The sequence below is a fragment of the Ochotona princeps genome, chromosome 5, assembly GCF_030435755.1.
Source record: "Ochotona princeps isolate mOchPri1 chromosome 5, mOchPri1.hap1, whole genome shotgun sequence".
In the NCBI taxonomy this organism is placed as follows: domain Eukaryota; kingdom Metazoa; phylum Chordata; class Mammalia; order Lagomorpha; family Ochotonidae; genus Ochotona; species Ochotona princeps.
In genome coordinates, this window is record NC_080836.1 from 103472918 (window position 1) to 103484837 (window position 11920).

At 54.6% G+C, this 11920-nt stretch overlaps 1 protein-coding gene across 3 annotated transcripts in view; it reads left to right on the top strand.

Annotated features, from left to right (window-relative positions):
- The window catches only part of INPP5D (inositol polyphosphate-5-phosphatase D), a 107665-nt gene extending 96901 nt beyond the window's left edge, over positions 1-10764 (top strand). The window contains exons 23-27 of one of the 3 annotated variants that reach the window (XM_058665118.1): positions 425-574; positions 2320-2416; positions 3637-3918; positions 7718-8333; positions 10545-10764. In XM_058665118.1, coding sequence (XP_058521101.1) covers positions 425-574; positions 2320-2416; positions 3637-3918; positions 7718-8333; positions 10545-10547 — 1148 coding nt within the window. In that variant the 3' untranslated portion in view covers positions 10548-10764. The remainder of the gene's footprint in view (positions 1-424; positions 575-2319; positions 2417-3636; positions 3919-7717; positions 8334-10544) is intronic. The other 2 variants (XM_058665119.1, XM_058665120.1) reach the window with 2 other exon arrangements.
- Positions 10765-11920: the final 1156 nt, after the last annotated feature.

Sequence of the window (11920 nt, forward strand, 5' to 3'; positions counted from 1 at the left end):
TATTTGCCATGGACTAATCCAGGTGGTGCTTATGCATATAAGCTTTGAGATGTGTGTCCTTTATCACTCAGGCATTTTTGCAAAGACTAAGAGAAAGAAACAGATTTCTGATCCAAATGACGATACCAGGAGCCAGGAGCTTTGTCAGGGTTGCCCAGTTGGGTGCAGGGCCCCCAGCATTTGCTCCATCTTCCACTACTTTCCCAGGAGCATTAGCAGGGAGCTGCATCCAAAGCAGAATTGGTCAGACTCAAACTCGAGCCCTGATGTGGGACACTGCTGCTACAGGTGGAGGCTTAATCCTCTGCACCACAACTCTTGCCCCCTGGAGGGCTGACTGCAGGATCCCTGCTGAGCCCGCTGGCACTTCTCAAGCGTGCAGTGGCCAGATCCTGATGTGGCTCTTGTCTCTCCCTCCCCTCAGGCGAGGGCTGCATCGCTCTGCGGTTAGAGGCCACGGAAACACCACTGCCCATCCACACGCCGCTCACACACCATGGGGAGATGACAGGCCACTTCCGCGGGGAGATCAAGCTACAGACCTCACAGGGCAAGAAGCGGGAGAAGCTGTACGGTAAGCTGACCCATGCCGTCCTGGGGGAGGTTCAGCGCCCTCCGTGAGGCCTCGGGACATGAGCCCAGCCTGGGCCAGGGCCCCCGCTGCAATGTCAAACCCTCCGCTGATTCAAGGGTCTCCCCACACAGCCAGGGCTGGCCCTTGCCACCCTCCAGGTGACAGCTGCAAAAACCCAGGGCTTGTGACACTTTGGGGCCTCCACCCCTCCTGGCCTCTTGGTGTCACCCCTGTTAGTGCCTCTGCCACTTACCAATTAGGAAGCAACACATCCACACCACCCAGAGCAGGAGCGGGAAGCTACATCTTAAGGTATTGGCCGATTCGGCGCTGAGATCAAAGCTGTCACCACTCTGTATGGAGAACATGGATGTGGCTGAGAGACCTGACAACAGAGTGAAACGTAACAGTGCATTTGGACTCCACCTTGTGATTGTTTTTTAAAGAAGAGTTATTCTTTTCCTTGAAAAGGGAGATTTAGAGATGAAAACACAGGGAGGTCTGCCACTAGTTCACCCCCCAGATGTCTGCAGTGGCTGGGGCGGGTACGTGCTGAAGCCAGGATCCTGGAATGCCATCCCTGTGTCCCACATGGGTGGCAGGGCCCAAGCACTTGAGCTGTGACCGCTGCCTTCTCACTAGCAGGGGACGGGATTGGAAGCAGTGCACCCGGGGTTCCATTCCCCCCAGGCTGGGATACCAGCTGCCTGGGTGGCAGCTTGGTGTGAGGGACCACAACGCTGGTCCCTGGGTTCATCCTTTTCTCTCAAGGATGTCCCAAATGTTGAAACTTGAAAAGTCATTAAATTTAGACCTGCCAATAGGATCTGTCACATTAAAGCTTCCTTGAGATGCCACAGGGTTTGACAGGGACAGAGCTGCCGGGAGCATTTCTTCCAATCCCTCGGGCAGAGGGTGATTTTTTGTTTTCATTTTCCTTTCTTCCTGCCCGTGAAAGCCTGCTGCAAAGCACTCATGAAGCAACGTCTATGATGAGTTGGACTTGAACCAAATACCTGAGAATGTGGGAACTGAACCAATCATACAGCTCCTCTCATTGGCCTCACGTCACAGCTTGGGAGCAAAGATTCTCCTTGTCTGGGAGATGGGGGCACTGAGGCAGCACCAGGTTACGTGATTGGCCGAATGTTGCCTACCTAGCAGGTGCTGAGCCGTGACTCACAGGTGCACTGCTTCCCTGCCTCCACAGTGAACAGCAAGGGGACAGACCCCCCTCCACATGCAGGGGAAGGCACCCCCCCTTGTCTGAACCCCAGGTGCTACCTCCTGTGCCTGTGGCACCCCCTTCTGGTCATGAAGCCTCTTTTTTTCCAGCAGAACAGTGGGTCACAACAGCTCTGTAACCCTGAACCAAGTCAAAAATGAAGGAGGGGGGTCTCAGCTCCCCGCAACCCCATGAGCAGCTTGGCTTTGAGTACTAGGTGCTGTGCTAGAGCCCCTTGCGTGAATTTGTCATGTTCTGATCCGACAAGAAGCATTTGCCAGTTCTGTCCTTTGCTGAGGACACCAAGTTGGGTGACCCCAGGTCACATGTACCAATCCTCCTCACTCTGGGGCCATGGCCCCGAACTCTCAGAAGTTCTTGTAGTCTTTCTAAACCCAACCCCATCCCCCAACCCAGCAGCCATTATTCCCTGCCCAGCTTGCACCTGAACACAAAGGCTGTTTGGCCTCACCTGCCCTCTCTCTCTCACACACACTGTTTACTGGCTCTTGTCTCCCAGACTTTGTGAAGACAGAGCGGGATGACTCCAGTGGGTTAAAGTCCCTGAGGAACTTCAGCAGCCACGACTCTGGGAAGCAGTGGGAGCCGGCTGGCAGGTAGGGCACAGGGCACTGAGACTGGTGAAGCAGTGGGAACCAGCTGGTATGTAGGGCATGGGGCACTGGGACTGGTGACGCTGGTGGAGCTCCTGGTTGGAATGCTCAGCTCAGCTCAGCCAGCGTTCAGGGAGCACTTACTCATGTCAGGTCCCTGAGAAACAGGGGGAGGAGGAGGCACAGCGCCTGACCCGGGAGCCCACTGCCACCCAAGAACTGACTGCAGAGATCACCAAGTAACAACAAATGGACAAGAGAGATCACAAGGGAAGCGCATGTCTGTTGCTCTTAACAAGAGAATGTCTTGGTTGGGAATAATCCAGATGTTCAAGTTTATGCTGATGTGGCCTTGAGGACCAGCGCACCTGCTGATGGGACAGAGGTGTGCCAGGAGCAGGCGCAGCTGTTCCTCTCCACCCCACAGGCCCTACACTGCGTATCCCTCCAGCCCTTGCCTCACCCCACCTCACCCCCTATGCACACCCACTCCTTGGTCTACTTCCAACTGCAAATGGTCAAAGCCATGGGTAAGGCAGTATTCCCTCCCAGCCTTCTTCCAGTAGTTCCTCATGCTCAATCACCATCCAAAAATATTACTGAATGGAAAGTTGCAGAAAGAAACCATTCTTAGGTTTCCAACAACTTTCACTACAGCAGTTATTACCACTGGTTCCATTTTATCGTTATCTATCATTGCTAATTCTCTTCCTGTGCCTCTTGTATAAATTAAACCTTGTCAGGGGTATGTAGGTCTATGGAAAATGTAATATACAAGCATACTTCCAAAAGTTCATGAAAAAAACGCATGTTCTGAAAAAGCTGTGCATGGATTTCAAAACACTTTTGCACAAAAACGAATTTATCTCTTAACCACGTTTTTCTGTGAACTTTTTGAAGTTGTTTGTCTAGAGAGTTTCGTGCTATCATAGATTCAAAACTCTGTTGAGGTCTTAAAACCCACAGGAGGGGTCATTGTCCCACAGCCCTGCCTCTGCTTGTCCATCCCACAAAAACAGAGACCACAGCCACTATGTTGAAGACCACATTTCCTCCTCCTGGCCTGGGGCCCGGTGCTTGCTAGGTCCTCAGTAACTCAATGAATAAATGAATGAATGTTCAGAAGTGAGAGCATAAGGCCGTCAGAGGACACTGTCCCTGAGCTGGGGCTGACCCCCAAGAAAGATAGGGACCCTAAGGTGTGCCTCCATGTCTAATCACAGGGCCCCTCCATGCAGCGGCCCCAACGTCACCGAGATCATCAACCCCAACTACATGGGCGTGGGGCCCTTCGGGCAGCCGATGCCCCTGCACGTGAAGCAGATGCTGTCCCCTGACCAGCAGCTCACAGCCTGGAGCTATGACCAGCTTCCCAAGGACTCCTCGCTAGGGCCCGGCAGAGGAGACAGCCCCCCGACACCTCCCTCCCAGCCGCCCCTGTCGCCAAAGAAATTCTCATCCTCAGCAACGAATCGGGGGCCCTGCCCCAGGGTGCAGGAGGCCAGGTGAGAGCCCTCCTCATTCTGTCTTCCCCTCCCTGCTTACGACAGCCCCCCGACCACAGGCTCTTGCCCTGAACAGCAGCCATGGGGGGAGGGGCTTGTGTCTGCTTCTGTCTGTCTCCAGTCCTGGGACCCAGTAGGCACTCAGGACCCGTTTGTTGAGTATCCTTGATCCTAACCCATCAGTTCAGCCTGATTGTAGAGAAGGGAGGAGATAGTGTTTGGCACAGTGGTTAAGATGCCCGTGTCCTTGGGCCATCGCTATGGCATAGTGGGTGAAGCTGTCAGCTGTAATACCAGCATCCTGTGTATTAGGGCTATTCCACTTCCAATCCAGCTCCCTGGGAAAGCACCTAGGAAAGCCGCAGAAAATTAGCCAAGCTCTTGGGCCCCTGCACCTACATGGGAGTTCCAGGTGGAGTTCCAGGCTCCTAACTTTGGTCTGGCCCAGCCCTGGAAGTTGTGGCCGTTTGGGGAGTAAATCAACTAATGGCTAATTTTCTGTCTCTCTGTGTGTGTTTCCCTGCTAATCAAGTGAAAAATAAAAACAAAGAGATAGATCATTTCAAAGATGCTGCCAAGAAAAGCAACCTCTTATAAAACAGTATTTATTCCAAATGTGTTCCCAGAGCCATGAACTTTCTGGCCTTTCTCCCTCCCTGGAGGTCCCAGGGGAACAGAGTTAGGAATTTTCTGGTAGAAAATCCTCCCAACTGTAGCCCCCTTCTCTTTTCTGTACCATAAGGAGGAGAAAGGACCTATACGATGCCTTCTGTCCTCTCCTGACAGACGGGCAGGTGCTGCAGGACTATGAAACGAAAAGGCACACAGAGCAAGCAGGCAACGTGTGCAGGGAGAGGGCCTGGGCCTGGAAGCTCCTGCGGAAACCCATGCAGTTCAAGGAGCTGCTCTGAGCCAGGAGCTGGTGCAGCCAGCGGCTGGAGCCATCCAGGCCTGGCCCCCCAAGGCATAACCTCTCAGGTACTTCTCAGGGCTTCCCCTGCCCCTCACACACACTGCCTAGAACCAACCAATGCCAGTCCCTGAGCTGCATGGGATACCAACAGGTATCAATGCCCCCAAGAGTTGAGGGGGTACAGACTGGCAAGGGCAAAGTCTAGTCTTCCCTGGCAGGCGTCTTTACTGCTGTGTGATGACAGCAGTGGCTGGCTCCCCACCTCTCTTCCCCCAAGCCTGGAGAGGAGACGGCCTCATGGTGCTGCCTGTACCTGCCTGTCGGGAGCCTGCAGAGGGCAGGAGCCAGTGTGGGCCATAGCACAGCCTCCTTGGGCTCCTCCATGGCCACCCTTCCATGTGCCACCTGGCTGGGGTCTCCTGTGCGTGGAGGAGCAGCTGACAGTTTTGTCTCTAAGCTTCTCCTATGAAGAGTAGGTGGGTGAGGGAAGGGAGGGGATAAGAACAGGCGGGTAGTGGCAGGAGGGAACAGGATGATGTTTAAGATTCTGATGCTTCCCTGAGAAGAGCGAGAAAGCAGCACTGGGATGGTGGGCAGCGAAGGTACTGTCCAGGGGGAATGTAGGTGCCTGGGTAGCCACGGCCCTGGGACATAGGGCTAGAAGCGACTGACAGAGGATGAGGACTTTCACTGGTTAAGTTGAGGTTTTTAGGCTGCTAGAGCCAATGTGCCATAGTAATTGCTGGTCTGTACCCCACTCAGCCTGGCCGAAGCATTCTGCCTTCACTGTGAAGCAGGGCTCCCCATCACCCATCAGGTGCTTAGAGGCGAGAGCCCGTAATGCCCACTGTACCTGCTCCTCTGCCCCAGACCCCCAGCTCAGCCAGCCTGAGCCAAGGCTTTGGGAAGGCCGTTCCCAGCCCTGTTCCCATTACCCCCAGGGTCCCAAGGCTGGGGACCAGCCACCATGGGTAGCGCTGCAAGTGAAAGGCACCCATGTCCGAGGAGAGCCTGCAATCCTGCCCTTCCGTGCTGAGTGAGCAAGGATGGTAGGTCAGCCAGAGCTAAACTGTGCCATGCAGAAAGGGCTTGGCATCTGCAGGGTCGCTTGACACAGAACTCACCACCCTGGGTGCCGTTCCCGTATTCAGCAGCCATGGGCTGCTTGGCACCTGTGGGCAGAAAATAGACTCACATTTGAATTTTGTGATTACCCCCACCCCAACCCCTGCTGTAGAGGTTCCCCTCCACCTGCTGCCCTGCTCCCCTGCTGCCTGGTGTGACACGAGACCCCCAATAGCCCCCTGCAGCCTCTTGCCTGGGCTAACTCCTAGCAGAGTCTCTGGTGGTCCAGACACCTATAGGAGGAAGAGACTTTGCACAACAGCTTCCAGGCCTTTCCAGAAGTAATGAGCAGAAGTCCTGAGTCTGCAGTCAGTTCCCTCTGGCATGCCCTGAGGCTGGTCGCCCCGACATCCTGGCTTACTGTTCCTGTGCAAGGATGACACCCATCTGTCCCTGGGGCCCACATCTGTTCCCCAAAAGTAATTAGAGCTTGGCTGGGGTATGACTGCCGAGCAGTCAGTGGCAGGCGGCGTGGCCGGAACACTCCCATGGGCTCCCAGGGTGAGGGTGGGGGAGTCATGCTGCCATCTCAACAGCTTGCTTTTCTGCAGAAAGTGGAATCCCCGGCACTCCCCGAGCAGGATGATGCCACTGGCGTCGGAGCCTCGGAAGAGGCGCTCACAGCCCTGGTGCTCGCACACTGCTCAGCACTGACCGGTTGATGCCACTGGCATCGGAGCCTCGGAAGAGGCGCTCATAGCCCTGGTGCTCACACACTGCTCAGCACTGACCTGCTCAAGTCAGGGCACTCTAAAACAGGGTCAGCCAGAGGCCACTGCTGCCCAGGTGACATTCCGTCTCTGGCCCTCGGACTGTCGTCACCGCTGGGAGTTAGGAAGGCGCCCTCTCAGGACAGGACTTCACTTGCAGGGGAGAGGTCAGTGCTGACTGGGACTGTTGGTCCCCTGCACTCAGTCTGGGCTCTTTGGCTACACTTGGTGGGTGATGGTCCTGAACGCAGATCCTCAGGTAGCACGAATGGTTGCTGAGCAGGAGAACAGATGACCCGCAAGGCTCCCCTTCTCCTGAGCGTTCAAGTGGATTTGCTGAGAAGAGCAGAGGGGAGGCTGCGAGTCCTGGAAGAAGCCGGGATGCAGGGAGAATTCTGGCAGCAGTAGGGGTTAGAGCGTGGAGCCTAGGCTGCTCTTGGGATACCATGTAGATCCATTCTTTCCTTTCCTTTCTAAAGCCCTGCCCTTGCTCACTGATGCTCTTCTAGGAACAGTTTTGGGAGCAGAAAAGGTCCTAAACCAGACGGGAGGCAACATACAGATGACAGAAGCATGTCTTCTCCTTTTGCCTTTTTATTTTATTTGAAAGGCAGAGAAACAGAGAGGGAAAGCTTCCTGGTCTGCTGGCTCACTCCCCTCCCAACGCCTGCAGCAAGCCAGGGCTGGGCCAAGCCAAGGCCAAGAGCCCAGAACTCAGTCCACCTGCTGCATCCCAGGGTATGCATTAACAGGAAGCTGTCAGAGTGGAGGCAGAGCCAGAGTGGAAGAGCCAGGACTCGAACCAGTCGCTCTGATATGAGGCACAGGCACTAACTGATGTGCAGAACACCCACCCCTCTTCTTGATTTCTGTCTTTCAAGGTGAAATTTGCATGACATAAAGTCAGCTATTTCAACATGAACAGTTAGGTGACTTTCAGGGTAATCACTGTGTTATGCAATCAGCACCTCTCGCATGTTCCACCCCAAAACAAAAGCCTAAACTCCCAAAACAGCCCGTGCCCTCATGTGTCCGCTCTGTCACATCCTAGGCCTGGTGACCTGGGGAAGAACACAGCCGAAGCCTGCCCACAGGAGGACCTGCAGCCGACCAAGCCGGAGATGTTTGAGAACCCACTGTACGGCTCCGTGAACTCCTTTCCTAAGCCAATTCCCAGGAAGGAGCAGGAGTCCCCCAAACTGCTGAGGAAGGAGCCCCCATCCTGCCTGGACTCCGGGCTCCAATCACCCAGCATTGTGCTCACCAAAGCCCAGGAGGGTGAGGGAGGCAAGGGCCCGGGCAAGCAAGCCCCCGTGCCCCCAATCTGCCCAGCGCCCCGGCTGCGCTCCTTCACCTGCTCCTCCTCTGCAGAGGGCAGGGTGGCCAGTGGGGACAAGAGCCAAGGGAAACCCAAGGCCCCAGCCAGCTCCCAAGCCCCAGTGCCAGCCAAGAGGCCCATCAAGCCCTCCAGGTCAGAAATGAGCCAGCAGTCCGGGTCCCTGTCGATGCCACCCACTCCATCCCCGAGGCCACCCCTGCCCGTCAAGAGTCCAGCTGTGCTGCACTTGCAGCACTCCAAGAGCCGTGACTACCGTGAGAACACCGAGCTCCCCCACCACGGCAAGCACCGGCCAGAGGAGGGGCCGCTCAGCAGGACCACCATGCAGGTGGGTCCCCAGGATGCTCACGTGTGCTGCTGTGTGCACAGCTGTGTATGCTGTATTCATGTGTGTTCTGAGGTGTGTGCTGTGAGCATCCTGGGAGCTGTCCCAGGAGGAAGGGTTGGAATCGGAATATTTTTTAGTTTAAAAAATGGAGGTTTTTTTATTGGAAAGGTAGAGAGAAAAATCTCCCATCCAATGGTTTACTCCCCCAAATACCTTTAGTATCAGGCTGCACTGGTCAAAACCAGGAACCGGAAACCTCAATTCTGGTTCTCCAACAAAGATAGCAGGGACTCAACTGCTTGAATGTTCGCCTGCTGTCCCCCAGGATCCGAATTAACAGGAAGCTGAAATCAGAAGTGCAAGTGGAGGGCTGGCGCCATGGTGTAGCATGGTGAGCCTCTACTGTGTGCTGACATCCTGTATGGGTGCTGGCTTGTGTCCTGGTTGTTCCTCTCTCAACCCAGCTCCCTGCTCGTGGCTTAGGAAAGCAGTGGAGGATGCTTCAAAGCCTTGGGACCCTGCATGCACATGGGAGACCCGGAAAACACTCCTGGCTTTGAACCAAGCAAGCTCCCACCATTGTGACCATTTGGAGAGTGAACCAACAGATGGAACACTCTCTCTCTCTGTCTCTCTCTCTCTCTTTTTCTCCCTCTCTTTCTCCCTCTTTCTCAACTCTGCCTTTCAAATAAGAATAAAATAGGGTTTTGGAGAGAATTCAGATGCGTTATTCTCCTCGTTTCTTTAAAAAATTCACCTCTTTTTAATTTTGCATGTGTGTGTTTGCAAGGCAGACAGAGATGTCCACTTGGGCTGGCCCCTGCTGCCTCCCCAGGTACACAAACAGAAGCAAGTGTAGAATCAGAGCTTGGACGTGGGGTGCAACCTCCCTCCCTCAAACGCATGTTTCTAAGCAAAACTAGCAGTAACCAAAACACAGACTCCATGTGGGATTCGAATCCCACTTCCTGGGCCTGCAACTTGAGTCCCAGTTTCTCTTCTATAGAAACGGCTGCTCCTGGCGCACCCCTCATGCAGGTGGAGAGTGCTGAGGGTCCATCATGTACCAGAACATGTTTGTGCTGTCCATGGGATCCGGGGCTGTCGGCTCCAGGCCCTTGTGCAGCCCAAGGTCCACAGACCCCCAAGGCCTTCTACGATAGCATCCTGTTTGCATGTGACATGCACACAATCTCCCACACACTTCAAGTCATCTCTGGATTTCTTAGCATCCCAATGCAATGTAAATGGAAAAAAAATAGTTGTTGTACTGTGTTGCTTAGGAAATAATAACAAGGGGGAAAAATCTGTACATATTGAATACAGATGCCATTTGTGTGTTCTTCCTTAAGATTATTTATTTTCAGTTGAAAGACAGAGTTTCAGAGGGAGAAGGAGGGAAAGAGAGAGATCTTTCATCTGCTGGTTCATTCCCAGATGGCCGCAACAGCCAGAGATAAGCCAGGCTGAAAGCAAGAGCGAGGGGCTGCCTCTTCCAGGTCCTCCATGTCAGTGAAAGAGCCTTCAAACATTTGGGCCATCTTATGTTTCATTCCCAGGCCACGTGCAGGGTACTGGATCAGTGCCCAGATGGAAGGCCAGAGGCTTAACCTACCATGCTACAGCACCAGCAATTTAGTTTTTGAATATTTTCTGTCTGTGATTGGAATATCTGCGTGTGTAGGTATACACGGGGCAGTAGAGTATCTATAATTGACCATAAGAGGGCTGCAAAAAGTTTGTGTAAAATGTCGTTTTTAAAGTTCTCCTTATTTATTTTACTTGCAAAGCAGAGAGAAAGCTCCTCTCCCCTCTTCTCTCTCAGAATGCCCACAACAGCCAAGGCTGGGACAGGCTAGAGGAGCTGGCACCTCCATCCCATGGAGGGCAGAGACCCAACCACTAGAGCCATTGCCTGCCTGCTCCCAGAGTGGGCATAGCAGGAAGCACCCCAGAAATGGTCCTGCTATGTGGGGACAAGTGGGTCTTCCCTGCTCGGCCAGTGCCCATCCCTGCATGACCCTTATATTCCACTTTCCGAGCATGTTGGCAAGCCTGCTGGAGTGTTAGGAATGTGTGTCCTGGCTTCTTGCAGTCCTGCGATAAAGGAGGCCTCCCTGGGGCCTCAGCATGTGGGGATGTGGGGATGCAGGGGCCCTTCGGGAGCCGAGTCCTGGTGCCAATGACAGCCTTTCTGTTCTTGTCCTGCAGTGAAGCCCTGGGGAAGCTGCTGGCAGTTCAGGCCAGGAGCCTGGAGGAGAGCCGAAGCCACCCACCGCCTCGCCCAAGACCTCCTGCCGGCCCCTCGCCTCTTCCAGCTTCCTGTGCCAGGCTTTGCAACTCTTAGGAAAACAGGCCCAGCTTCTGTGTGGCCTGAGCAGTGCACTGGCTGCCAAGCTGGGCACCATACACTGAGGGTGGAAAGGAAAGCACACACCAAGTGCCTGGGGCCCCAGCTTGGTCTTGGTACTGGAGACCCCTGTGCCTTAGGCACACCCCCATTTTTAGAAAGGACCCGAGGTACCAGAGTGCTCTCCAGGGTGGAGAGACACATTATCATGATAATAATATGAATATGAATATGAATAATGATGGCCGCACAGATCAAGCACTCACTGTGTGCCATGTGCTGTGCTAAGTGCTTCAGGAATATTCTGTTGGGTCCCTCTCCAGAGCTGAGACTGTAACCCACTAAACACACATGCCCAACCCCGCGCCCAATGGATGCCCATATGTCCTGAGAGGTTGGGACAAAGCATTAAGAAGGCCAGTGCCCACCCGGAGCAAGGCCAGGGCTCAGCCTGCAGGGAGCCAAAGGGGCTGAGCTGCTAACTGAGGGTGCAGGAGCCTGGACCTGTCCGGCTTCCACAGTGCAGCTGCTTCCACCAACGCCCAGGGATCCTGGCCCCGCCTGCACTAGTGGAGGGATCTGCCCGGCTCCCCAGGCCTATTCTGGGTCCCTGTGCCAGGCTGCCTTGTGTCTGTCGAGGTGGAAAGCCACCACTGGGCCTCTGGCACTCACATGCTGCACCAGTGGCCGTGTGCTATCGCTGGCGAGCGTCAGGCCCTGGGGCCCAACTGCCTTGGAAGCTGGGCAGCCTCTTCTTTCCCAGCTCGTGGCTTCCAGCCCCGCATCCCCAGCTACTAGAGAATAGATCGGTCATGTCTCTTCTTGTACTGCTTTTTGATATAGTGGAATTAAGGATGGAAACCCAACCCAGTTGTGTGTGTGTGCGCGTTGTGCGTGTGTATTCAAGGGTCTCCAACCGTGTGACCAAATAAACTGTGCATTTCTCACTCATGCTGTCTGTGTGGCATCTCCTCCCAGCCCCGACACTAGGAGGCCCACATGTGTTTCCAGGCTGACAGAGCAACAGCAGGGGAAAGAGGGTTTGTGGGATGATGGGAAGGCATGGCCTCCGCCACAGAGGCAGGTGGAAGCGAGGGATGGACAGGAACAGGGATGGACATCAGTCCCCACATACACGCCTCTGCCAGCCTGCAGGAGTGCCCCTCCAGTATGTACGGGCTGTCCTCCAGTCCTTGAGTATCCCCCAGATTGATCAAGATTCACCCTCAGACACATG